The following is a 13710-nucleotide window of genomic DNA, read 5'->3' as shown; positions in this document are numbered from 1 at the left end:
TAAGCAGGTTAAAAAAAACTACCACTTTAAAAAACCCACTTACATTAAAATATGATTTTTGTGCCCTGCGATTACTACCAACCTGATGGGTGTGGCAACAATGTTGTACATCACTCGTTTAAAACATTGTTAGGAATGTGGCTTGATTATTTGTAAAATTAGCTTTCCATACAACGTTCTATTTACAGTGACGCGATACGTAAGACTATTTCTGACGTCGGGAGGCTCCTGGAAAATCTTCTGAACGAACAACTCAGAAGTGCATCTTTTGAGTATTATTAGTAATTCTGTATTCTTATCCGGCGCTTTTCCACGCCGTAACGTTTTAACTCAGGTTCAGGGAGGTAGGCTGACTCTTCTCACCGCTGTATATAAACTTGGAAGCATACTATGGAGCTCTGCTGGATGTTTACGGACTCCATCTCCGCACTAGAAGCCGGACGACAGCCGGTTTTCTCTAGCAGCTAACGTCTGCTTTTATCCTAGAGCTTCATTTACCATTCTTCCGGTTTTTTTCCCCTCATCGATGACTCAATTATCAGGAAGCTTCCTCTCGGATGTTTAGTTATAAATCTGTTGTTACCTGCAACCAGCCTCATCTCACCGATATCTGCTTCGAGAACATGATGTGTGGGATCAAGTGGTAACAGTTTGAGTGGGAAGTCTAACCGGTTTTTAATCAACAATGAGGTCTCCTCTGGCTCCAGGGATACGACTGATCACCTCCCTTTCTCGGGACAGCTGGTAAGTCTTTCTTTTTTATTTCCTGTAGAGCCAACTTGGTTTCAGGGCAGCTTTACCTGCTTCTACATTATCTCCCTGCTGTAGATTATTTACTCAGTCTGATCAATAAACATTGATTCTGTAAATCAGTTGACCTCAACGCTATAGTGTTTATTGCATATTTATCTAAGATCGCGTTGCGAGTTAGAAGTATTTAATTACGTGCTTTTAATCTAGTAGTATAGCTCTTTCATTTAGTACATTTTAAAACGAAATTCTTCATTTGATTATCGATTCAGATTTGCACTTTAACGAGTCGATACTGTCGTCCACCATTCAAGGACTTCATGAAGACAAGGTGCTGATCACAGAGCTGGTGCATGGTAGGGATTATAGCAAACCACTGATAGCGGTGCCTTCTTTCTACAAATTTTACTTTAAAAAAGACAAGAAAATATTTGGCAGCAGTTAGAAACTAGATTCTCTTATAACTTTGTAACAAACAAAATTAAGAATTATAGAAAACGGCAAGTTTCTACAAATTATCTAAAAAACTCAACAGTTGAACCTGGATTTTCTTCTACTTTGTTGTACATAATTAAAAAGGGCACCAATTTTATGTCACTTGCAAACAAAACATGAAATGTTATAATTTAAGATGAGATCTTTTGTAATATAAAATAAATTAACAAAAAATAAACACATTCTTTCAATTATCAACAAAAAGAAATTAGTCATCTGAATTTTTATTTGTAATTTTAAAAAACAGTAATATTAATGACCATGGTAATTTCTACTAATGTACAGGTTTTCTTATAATTGTGTAAAAATACATTTTCACCAATCATCTGCCAAAAGTGAATAAGTTATGAAAACATTGACATATTTGTAATCTTTTATTTATATAAAAAACTTACCATTTAGATACAAAAACAAAAGAAAGTGGTTAAACTTTTGTTAAAATTGTTCAAAATCAAGTTTGCCGTTTCCATCAGAAAAACAAACTATTTTCTAGAAATTAATTAATGTTCTTGGTTTTCACAGTTTGTTATGCCTACAAATACATTTTGTCCAGCATAATAACTATACACTTAGACTTATTTTATTGTTGTTGCACAAAGACACATTAGTGAGATTGGCAATGAAATGTCCTCACTTGGCCACTGGAGCACACACAAAAACACAATTGTGCCTATAATTATAATTACACAAATATACAAATAAGAATATATTGCTAAATATATATAACTTAGTATTTTCAAACAGTCTAAGACAGTCTTAAGTGATGATAATGTTGAGCAATCTGATGGTCAGTGGGAAGCAACTATTTCTGAGTCTGGTTGTTCTTCTGCCAGACTCCAACCGGTTGAACAGACCATGAAGAAGATGAGTGGAATTGGAGAGGATCTGGTTTGCTCTGGCTAAGCAGCATCTGTGTGCAATGTTCTGGATAGGGGATCCAAAGATCCTGCCCGCTGTCTTCACCACTCTTTGCAGAGACTTCCAGTCTGACGCCTTGCAGCTTCCAAACCAGATGGAGACACTATTGGTCAGAAGGCTCTGAATGGTTTTTCTGTAGAAAGTGGAGAAGATGGGAAGAGGGAGGAAAGCCTTTCTCATTTGTCACAGAACGTGCAGGCACTGCTGTGCCTTTTTCTCCAGGGAAGTGATATGCGGTGTCCAGCCAAGGTTGTCTATAATATGAACCCCCAGGAACTTGTTGCTGCTGACGATCTCCACTGCTCTGTTGTTGATGAGAAGTGGTGTGTCGCTGGGTCGAGACCTCCTGAAGTCGACAATGATCTCATTTGTCTTGTCGACGTTCAGGAGCAGGTTGTTTATTCTACATCAGTCCACAAGATGTTGTACCTAGTTTCTGTAATCCACTTCATTGTTATCCTGAATGAGACCCACAATTATAATCATCTGCATATTTTATTATGTGACTGGTGTTAAACCTGGGACAAAAGTTGTGAGTCATCAGGGGGCTCAAGACACAGCCGTCGAGGGAGCTAGTGTTCAAAGAAATGACATTGAAGGTGCTTTTACCCAGAGGTGGGGACTCGAGTCACATGACTTGGACTCGAGTCATTAATAGTAAAACTTTAGACTTGACTTAAAAAAATGATAAGAGACTTGAACTTGAATTTTAATTTGAACCTGTTTACTTAAAAAGGCTTGATATTTTACCCGAAATTTAAAGTTTGGGTAAACATATTATTTATAAAGTGAGCCCCATTAATTCATTACGCTCAGTCATAACGTGTTTTTCCGAGCTTCCTTTAAACTCAGCATGAGCTCTTGCTAGTGTGCGGCCGCGACAGAGACCTGCTGCTGCCGTGCAGAGCTGCACTGGTGTGTGTTAAAAGCAAACCAGCAAAAGACAAAGAACTTTGCACAGTTCTTTCCCCCAAATGTACTGAATGAGTTGATTAATTTTGTTGGATGCAGGTAATATTAGCTACATTATGACTAGCTAATGCCAGTATATCACATTAAGCTTGTTAACAAAATAGGCTACAAGTATTGTTTATCTATGTCCCAAAGTCAGTAGTACTGGTTACATTTATGTGAGTAATTTATTGGGAAGAAAGGTACTTCTAATAGTAGTTTTACTGCACGGTACTTTTTTTCTTTTACTTGAATAATATTATCTCTTCTCTTACTTGAGTAGATTGATTTTGCATTTAAAGAAATAGACTTCATAGATGGGAAAGCTTAGATTTCTGTAACATATGAAATAACAAATTTGAGCATAATTACTCAGCATTTTATAAATGCCACTGTTTATATCCTTGTTTATTTTGTATTAATAAACATGGGTATCCTATTTGAAATGTTACATAAAGATTTATGTATTTATATTAAAGTAAAAGCTAGTTTAGTCAATTTGATAAAGACCTTACAATTTGTTGTCCATGTTGACTGAATTTTTTATTTTTTTCTCAGAAACCGGGCCTTTCTGGCAATATTAGCATTCTTCTTGGTCAAGTGCTCATTAATAAATACGTCAGATCCTTTCAACAATCTGCCTTGTTTTAACAAAGCAAACTTGTATTTCCTCTTTGTGAATCTCATGATAATGGCAGGTTTATATTCTTTTCCTCTTCTCGGAAGTGGGTGGCATGCTTCCACAGTGTCATAGTCCACCTCTATCCCCTTGGTCTGGAGGAAAGAAGCCACCTGTTTCTCTGAGGAGTCAAGCACTTCCACTGATGGTTACCAGCAGGACTGTATGCTGTTTGTATGCCACTGCGTTGGCATACAAACAGGACTTGACTCTAAGTCCAGTGAGGATCACATCATTCGTAGTATTGCATTGCTCCAAATCCGCCACTCAGTTCTCCAATACAGCGATCCGTTTGTCCTTTTCCTCAATAAGAAGTCTCAACGACTTCACTTCTTTTACCAGATCCAAAATGTTTTTTTTGATGGAGCCTTATAGCTGCCACTTCCTCAGAAATACAGTCCAAGGATTTATTAATGTCATCAAGATCCTCCGATGCTTGAGTCTTTTTAGGTCCCATTCTCTTACAATTCCACTTTTAGTCTTGATGTTTTGCCTGTGCGGCGGCGTGTGGATCAGGGCTCAGTTGAAGCAGGTGGTCTGTGGGTAGAGGGCCAGAGCCACCTTGTCCGGCCTCCGCCTGAAAGTCCCGATGATCCTGAAGAATGAAATGGACAAGGAGTCCAGCGTGGATGACTCGCTCCAGACAAACTAAAACTTTAGCCGCTAACAGTGGACCAACATCATAGCAAACTGTGGGCTAAGATCAGGATGTCCATCAGGTTTATGTGAGTCAGTGAAGACGGTGAACTTGTTAGCTATAGAGCTTGCCGAGATGCTTGGTGTTTCTCTGCTCCAGTTGTTGCTCAGTCCTCGTCTCTCTGTTGCTCAGTCCTCCTTCCTTGCATGAGAGGAAGGAGGATTGTTAAATAAGCTTTTAATACCACCAGCAACAATGCCCAGTTACACAACCCAATCCTCCAAAAGCATGACAAAATAATAATAATTTAAAAAAAAACTAGCGTTGAAAAGTGAAATTAAAACTGTTGCTCAGTGAAATTAAAACTTGTCATAAAGTACTTGTACTTTGACAAGTACTGTCATAATGCTGTAGACATTTACATGTTTGCAGGTTGTTAATGTTTAAAAGGTTTGGCACCTTGCTTGAAATATAAAGCAGGAACAACCTCATTATCCTGAAAGAAATTATGTGGAGGAAATAAACGCTAAGGCAACTAAATTATCCTGGGAGACAGTGATGTTAAATTATATCCCAGCAGAGAATGTTTTGTTCTGCAAAGTACTGCCTCAGTACACACATTTATTAGAACAATGTTAGTTTTTCTAGGATTTCATAATCAGCTGTCCTCATAGAAACTAAGGGTTAGGAGCTGAACATGTAACTATCCCCCGCTAATGTAAATATTTTTCCAGGTAGCATGTTTTATTGACACAACAGCTCTTGTCACTTCTGACTTGTAGTGCTTTCAGTATCACTGATCATATAAATAGTAAAGATTAAATATTTCCAAATTAAAAATAATTTACTATACAACCAGATTGCTTAGTTTTATGCATGTCAGTGTTTCTTCTCAACAAGATTTTTAAAAAAAGTATTTGTGTGTTAACAACAGGAAATGCACTTTAATTATATAGTGCATTTTTTATATTTTATAGTATTAATCACTTGTCCTAGTTTTGACGTATCCAAGTATATTTTTGTCAGACTAGCCATCAGTATATTCCAAGTATTTTTTAGGATTAATAAAGCTTGTCCACACTAACCACTCTCAGTTGTTAGAAAAACAAAGATGGCAATTCATTTCTTTACTGCAAGATCTATATAGTGCAATGATGATTGCTCAGGAATATTTGGCTTTGAAAAATTAGTGGTAAAAGCAAAATTGACTAAGTGCTACTCAAATATTGTCAGGAATGACCCAATAATAACATGTTGTAATCTATGCCACATATGCTTTGTCTGTGCAGATGAAGATTTGCTAACTGATTCCTGACATTGTAAGGAATCAAGTTTTATTTTCAGAGAACTTCCACTAAAAGTTAATTAACCACATATGAACACCTTATAGAGAATTAAACATTCAGCCCAAGATGGTCAAGCAATCTTTAAGAGTGGAAGCAGAAAAAAGAGCCTGTGATATGATCAAGATAGTAACCTACTTACTCCTTAGAAAGTAGTAGGCTGTAGAATTTTACATTATTCTTTCCGAAAGTGTTTTTCGTTCCAAAAAACACTAAACAAAACATGAACACTTTATTTATAAGAATTTAAGCTTATCCTTCAGATGTACCAGTTCATTTATGAACCTTGTATCATGGTGTATGTTGTTATTGCGTGACTTCAGTGAATTCATGTTGTTGTTTAATAACATAGGAGACCAGATATGGAAAAAAAATCACCCACAGCAGACTGGTCTGTGTTATTTCCTCTAAATGTCATTTATGTTATTCAAACATTAATGCAATAATGGAAAATTATCATAATAATATAATAATAATTATCTTACCTTATTTTACGACTTATTAGACTTATAAAGACGGACTGTGTTTAAATAATCAGTACTTACATGACCTTGTGTTTTATTTATTCTGTTGCAGGTATCGTGGTTTTATTCTCTTCCTCACATTCCTCTTCTACACAGCCTACCACCTCTCAAGGAAGCCAATCAGCATTGTTAAGGTGACTGAGGAAACGTTTGTTAATCGTGAAGCAAATTGTGTTTGTATTGCTCTGATTAGCTTAAATCAGACCTCGTCTGATTGTCAGCATAGACAATGCTCAGCTGCAGAAAAAATATTTTTAATCTAAGCAACATGTCAGTTTAAGATGAATATAATGGTTTCCAAAGTTAGGCTCAGGACTGTGAAGCTTTAAATACAACGTCTTAAAGGTTTTTGGGGAAATAAATGTATATTTATGAATGATTGCTTATGTTATTCTGCTATTGTGGCAATGGATGAGAAAAGAATTATTGAATAAAAATAGAACCAGTAGCTTTTGAGGCCATTTTCTGCTGTACAAGGACCAAATTAACCAAATCTCTATACCCTAGCTAAGAATTTAATAAACAGTTAGGCCAAAATGATGACATCATAATTTTGTAAGCTTCTGATTTTCTAAATTCGCAACATTTGAGTTAAATGAAGGGTTACTTTGCCTTAAATCACCCTCACACCTGTGAAGTACAGAGGTGGCTACATCATTCTGTGTGGTTTTTATCTGACTTATCTGTTCCTGTGTATGTGAGTTGTTTCATCTAGTTCTGTTTTTTTTTTTTTTTTGTTTGAAATTCAGAGTGAACTGCATAGAAACTGTTCATTAGTCATTCGACCAGCATACCTCAACATAACTGATAATGATACCTGGTGTGACTGGGCGCCTTTTGGTAAGTGCTTCACCAAATTATATTCATGCAGTTTTTCATTTTAAAATATGCTGAAAGATCTGCAAAATCATAATTTAAAACAGTTCCACGTGAGTATTATTCAGTGCTGTTCTTTATTTAAAATGCATTACTTGTAGGTAATATATTTTGGCAAAGCCTGTTTACTTTCATTTTCACTGGTACAGTTTGGTACAACTTCATCACAGCCCTGGTTTTGATGTAAAAGCACAGCGCTCTCTCTCCCCCACCACCTTTATTCTCCTGTCTGCCTGTTCAGAATTTGAAGTAGCAAGGGTTGTCATGGCGAGTATTGATTGATATCTTTACTCAGCTTTACAAATACGTGATTTAATTGCAATGTGGACACAGAGTGAAATGGGCTTGCTCTTCTCTGACTATTTGGTGAAGGTATGGTGTTGAACTGATGACTGTGTCAGACTGGCTGCGGTCCCGAGTACGCAGGAGAAGCTAATAGCGGCTAATAGCCGCTCTGGCAGCTCGCTCAGGACAGAGCCAATAGAATGAAAGTGTTGTACTGGGTGCGTTTGTTTCCTTCTAGCACGTGTGCCTGTGTGGCTACTATCGATTGTAGCAACCTGCGCCACTCACTGGATGTAGGGAGAAACAACAGCCTCAGCTTTCTGCTCTGTGTTACACTAAACATCCGCCAGCAGTGTGCTAACAGCTTATTGATCTTAGGCAGGAGTTTGTTCATCCAACCAACTCCCTACATCCAGTTGGTGGCGCAGGTTGCTACAATCGATAGTTGCCACACAGGCACACCCGCTAAAAGGAAACAAATGCATCCAGTACAACACTTTCATTCTAATAATGACTGAGAGGTTGCCAGGCAACTGTGAGCTAAAGGCGATTCCTAAAGCAAGCAGACAATGTTTCCTAAGCGAGCAGAGAGCTCTGCAAGACCGCGAGGAGAAAGATTTCAGTACGAAGGTTACAAGTTTTGAGAATACAGACAGGAAGTCCTGTTTTCAAAATGAAAATGTAAGCAAACGAATTATGGCAGAAAATTCCCCCCATACCCACCCATCCCCTCTGCTTGGCTTTGTCTCTTAGCTCTGCCACATTTGCTGGAATTTTTCCAAATTTGCCATGGGCGGGGTTTAGCTTTCAGAAGTTAGTTACACTTGAAAGAGTTACAGCATGCTTTCAGAAGAATCATGGCTGTTGATTTTTTTTTATCAGTTTAATATTAATATCTATCTAGATACATTGCTCCTATCTTTAGATCGATATAGATGGCTATCTATTGTCTATCTACCTATTTAGACAGATACATAGCCACACAGTTACACCCAGCAGAAAAGAATTTGCAAGCGAGCAGAGGTTTGCAAGTAGAGAGTTAATCCGTGCAGAGGTTTTGTGCAAGAGGAGAAAATTTGAGCGTTCGCACAAAGATTTGAGAGAGCACAGATCTTATTTGAAAGAGAGCAGAAGTTTTGAGTGCAAGCATTACAAGTTTTTTTTTTTTTATAAGAGATGAAAAACCGGTTGAAATCCAAGTATTACAAGTTTGTAGAACAAAGAAATGAAATTCTGCTTTCAAACTGAAAATGTGTGCTCTTGAGTTATGGCAGTAAAATTTCTCCATATAGTAAATATAGGTACATATAGGTTTATAAGGATGTGGGTCCCTGTGCTGGAGCTAGTTTGGTGGCCTATTCACTACTGAAAAAAAGGTGTACAAATGTAAATCACAATACAAGAGTAGGTGGTACTATAGATCAGTGGGTATAAATTCATTCATAATAAGTTTAATTCGTCCTCTGGCCATTAGCTTAGTAATATTCTCCTAAATATGTACTATAACGTTATAATTTTTAAATACTTGAGTCAAAATATTCACCCCTTTGAGTTGTTAATAAAGTTGGACCCAGGTGACAAGTGACGCTTATATCCAGTTATGACTTTCTAACTGACGGAACCATCTTATGATGACTAAATCATCTGACTAAGTCAAACATTTACCACATAAACCTTTATTTATTCAAGATGAATTGACAAGCTTCCTTTTAAATATTAATAAATGTTGTGGAAATTCTTTGTTCTGTTTTGGTTCATAAAAAGGTGTTAGGGGGACCTATTCCACTAATTAAACTTACAGTGTTCAGATATTTTATCGTTTTGACTACATACTTATGCTATTTAATGTCACTAGATTAAAACAGTTTACCTGTGGCTTTCCTGCAGATCAGGGCAACTATCAGACCCTCTTTGGTGTCCTGGATAACTCCTTCCTCGTCGCCTATGCCATTGGCATGTTCTTCAGGTTGGTAGCTGCAGCCTTTAGCTCTCCAGGATAAAGGTCTGGGTTTCTCCACTGACTCACTCGGGTCTTTTCTCTCTCCCCAGTGGGATCTTTGGAGAGCGCCTTCCTCTGAGGTACTACCTGAGCTTCGGGATGGTGATGAGCGGATTGTTTACATGTCTGTTTGGCCTCGGCTACTACTGGAACATCCACTCTTTAGGGTACTACGCCTTCGTCCAGGTATGCACACACACACACACACACACACACACACACACACACACACACACACACACACACACACACACACACACACACACACACACCTCAGACTGATAGATGGTATAAGATCTGTTTGGAAAAATAATGACATATCACACTTTTCTTAGTTTGAGTTACCTAGGTAACATGATTTAATTATTCTGCAGTTTGGCAAACCTTTGGTCTGCATTTGGAAACCGAGACTTTTAATATTCTAAATTATTAAATCTAACTACAAAGAATTCTGTCATGAAGTGCGGTGTAGATGGTGAGGGAAACGCAACAGACCCAGGATGAAACGAGTAAGATGGTTTTAATAAAGAATATCCAGAATTACACAGTCCACAAAACCTGGCAGCACGACTGAGCGGAAGCCTGGGCTCAACGTCGGTAGCGACAGGATAAACGAGGGACAATAAAGATAGACTGGTGCGACAACAACGCAGAATTGACAAGGACCCGACGAGGAACAAGGAACACAGGTGGGGTTAAATACACAGGGAGTAATCACAGAAACGAGACACACCAGGGAACAATCAAGGGGAGGACAGGACAACAAAGAGACTCAAGGACACAGAAACTCGAAATAAATACACAGAAAAACACAGATCATGACAAATTCTGTCTCATACTGTGTATCAAAAACTAAGTGGAAAGCGGAAGCACATGGATCAGACGAGCCATTTTTTGCTGACCAAAGTCAGGCCAGAGCACAACAGCCAGGTTTCATTTATCACTCAGCTTGGAAGAAACTTTGTTTTGTGGACGCACACTCCGAGCACCGCTGAAAACAAAAGGCATCGTCAGGAGAGTTTTGTTTCACTTCGCTATTTAAACTGCGTTCGACCATTAGTAACCAAATCCAGCTTACGTCACTGTTGTTCAACTCAGAAACGTGTCGGAAACATTCAGACACAGGCTAGTTTTCATTTTGAATGTTTTTTTCCTTACATTTATGTAAGAAAAAGGTCAGACAGAAACTAAAGTCTTCAAAAAAATGTCTTCTTAGCTTTGCTTAAAACCAAAAAGTACTTTTATAAATGTGATTAAAAACCTGAAAATTAGTGTGACTTCCCAAACTAATTTTTGGGAAGTCAATTAAACAAGAAACACTTGTTTAATTTATCAGTTTTGCTGGGTTCCTATACCCTCTTTTTTTTGTTAGTTGTCTTTTCTTACAGTAACATTGTTTGTTACAGTTGACTTAATTCAGTTCCTTATTGTAAAAGAAAGCCTGACTATAAAAAAAAATGCCCTTTTCATTTGATTATATTTTTCACTGCAAAAAAGTATCCAAATCAACCTATCTATATGAGAGATAGGTTGCTCTCACATATAGAGAAATCAACCTATCACACATAGGTTTAACCTAAAAGGTGATTGTTCAACCTTTGGTACATTTCTTCAGATCTTGGCATGATTTGTGATTTTGTATTGTTATAAATTTGCTGTTTAAATTATTGTTGATTAATGTAAATAATCTAATTTAAAGTTAAAATTTTAGCTAAATTTTCAAATGGAAATTTTAACTTAACTTTCCAATTATGTGTTTAATCCTGATTAAAACATGGCTCAACAAGGTGATTATTGTTATTGAGTTATTTGTTGAAATGTCATCTGACACATTAAATTGTGACAGAAAAGCAGAAGAGAACCATAAATAGACAAGTGCTTTCTTTTCTTTATTTATTCTTTTGAGTTAGATTTTGTTCAAAAGTGTGTTTGAAGCGTTAAAATCCAGTCTGCTGAACTGGAGAAAAAAAAAAAAACCTTTGTTTTTAGTTTGTATTTGAAGTGTAGCTTTGAGGAGTCATTTGTGCTTCATTCCCACACATGACTTCCCAGATGGGAAAGTGGAGTAAGAAGCCAAACCTCTGTTCAAAAACATGTTAAAAAGTACTAAATTTAATGACGTTGTCAACATTAAGAATAAATGTACTTATTAATAAGGTGTTTATGTCATTGTAGGTGTTGTAGCTGTTGGTTAGTTTTTCTCTTCCCTAAATAAAATGCAAAGATGTGAGTCTTCACTCACATGACTCACGGGGAGCCACATGACTGCTCATGCATGTCTGGGCTCATGTTCTGCAGCTTTGGAGACAATAACAGTCCTTCTCCCTCTCCACTCATTCACCTTTTCATGTTCAGTTTCCTGCTGTAAGCTAATGAAAACGGGCTTCTGTTGTGTTTGACACTGCAGGTGATGAACGGGCTCATGCAGACCACTGGTTGGCCCGCTGTGGTGGCCTGTGTTGGCAACTGGTTCGGAAAAGGGAAGTGAGTACAGGGAGGCAGTTCTGCTGACTCTACAGAGTTTTGGAATCGACTAAATCACACACTTGGTCACGTTTTAACAGCACTGCAACAAAGCACCAACAGAGGCGACATTTAAATGGTTCATACTGACACAAATTTGAAATCAACTGACCCATGAAATTATGACAGCTTCACATGGACATAGGCCTGTCACGATAGCAAATTTTGCTGAACGATTAATTGTCTCAAAAAATTATTGCGATAAACGATAATATTGTCTGAAGACCTTTTTACACTGATTTAATGGAAATGACGTAATAATGCATGTGATTTCCTGCCAAAGATAGATACACTTTATTTTCAAAAGAATATTTAACACTGGAGCTGATAAACAAAATAAACAAAACAACCAAAAACAAAATGGATTCTCAGTCTCCATTAACAAAAAATGTACTTGATAAAAACTAAACAACATAAAGCCAAAGTGGAAATAAATACTGCATTCAACCAAAAGAGTGCAGATTATGAAGTCTGTATATTATGTTGCCCTTCAGTGATAATTAGATCTAAATAGAGAAGATGGGCACATCGACTACCTGATGCAATAGTTCACACTACATGATTTTTTGCTCCTATTTTTCCCCTTACAACAATCTTAAAACGTTGGTCTTTCTAAGATTGTGTGGTGGGTAGATGGTCGTTGCCGCTCCGATCTAAATCAGTGGTTTTCCCCACTGGGAGCTTAACGCAGCCTGTTGAATGTGACAGGTAGCCAATCAGAAAGCGCGGATTCTCCTCCGCGTTTTCTGAGGGGAAATTACAGAGGGGAATCCCAAACAGCTGACACGGCGCAACCCGAAGTCCAGCGGACATTGGAGATGATATGTGGAAACAACATTAATGTTTATTCAACATGCAAAGAATATAGAAATGACAAGAGGAGGAGTTGGAGCGAAATTGCTACCGCAGTTTACTGCGGTAGCTTTTCAGCTACAGGAAAGTAACTTTTCAGCTGTTCTTCGTTAACGTGACGTAAATAGGTTCTAATGATTTTCATTCATTCAGTCAGGACTTTACGCTGATACTAGCCACATGCATTGCAGGTAGATTGTAGTAAAGCATTAATTAATGCCTGGTTTTAAAATTAGTTCACTGGACTTGCAGCCATTATTTTGTGCCCATTGTTGGACACCACACGGCAGGAACCCAATCGAACCGTTATACCTAGGATTTCTGTAGGGTAATGTGTGGTCTCAGGTTTTGAAAATGGGCCGACAATCGGCCTAAGATCGTGTAGTGTGCGCTGGGCTTTACACTAAGGAAATGAGGAAGGGAGGAGTCAGTGGAGAGCACCGGAGTTGAGCTTTTTTTCATTCGGTGTCATCAACAGAAAGAGAAAAAGGCCGGAAGAGATGATAATGCCGATAATTGAAATGACGTCGATAGTTTTAATTTATCGTATGATTAATCGATTTATCGTTTATCGTGACAGGCCTACATGGACAATACCTGGTGTCAGTGTTGGTTTTCTGCTTCAAGATTAATTCAAAATTATTGAACAGAGGGGGAGTGGAGAACAAATCTAAACATATAAAGAACGCTTAGTTGAGTTTTTTTAAAGCCGATTTTGAGATTTTCAGTTCTGCTGAGTCAGTAGATGGCACCAGGCTGGTGCTGTTGCACATGTTACTCAACTGCTGTTGCTAGGTAACAAAAGAGGGAGTGATTTAGTTGAGTTCACCAACCTAGCTTAGCTGATCGTGAGAGGCTGAGTGGCTAAAGCCTTTCCT

The 13710-nt window shown here is 37.7% G+C and overlaps 1 protein-coding gene across 2 annotated transcripts in view; it reads left to right on the top strand.

The window, feature by feature from the left end:
* The first annotated feature begins 207 nt into the window (after positions 1–207).
* slc37a2 (solute carrier family 37 member 2) overlaps positions 208–13710 on the top strand; it is a 36672-nt gene continuing 23169 nt past the window's right edge. For both annotated transcript variants that reach the window (XM_023342152.1, XM_023342153.1), the window contains exons 1-6: positions 208–744; positions 6350–6431; positions 7047–7137; positions 9346–9424; positions 9508–9643; positions 11865–11941. In XM_023342152.1, coding sequence (XP_023197920.1) covers positions 686–744; positions 6350–6431; positions 7047–7137; positions 9346–9424; positions 9508–9643; positions 11865–11941 — 524 coding nt within the window. In that variant the 5' untranslated portion in view covers positions 208–685. The remainder of the gene's footprint in view (positions 745–6349; positions 6432–7046; positions 7138–9345; positions 9425–9507; positions 9644–11864; positions 11942–13710) is intronic.

Source organism: Xiphophorus maculatus, chromosome 11, assembly GCF_002775205.1.
Source record: "Xiphophorus maculatus strain JP 163 A chromosome 11, X_maculatus-5.0-male, whole genome shotgun sequence".
Taxonomy (NCBI): domain Eukaryota; kingdom Metazoa; phylum Chordata; class Actinopteri; order Cyprinodontiformes; family Poeciliidae; genus Xiphophorus; species Xiphophorus maculatus.
This window is presented reverse-complemented; position numbering and strand designations above follow the sequence as displayed.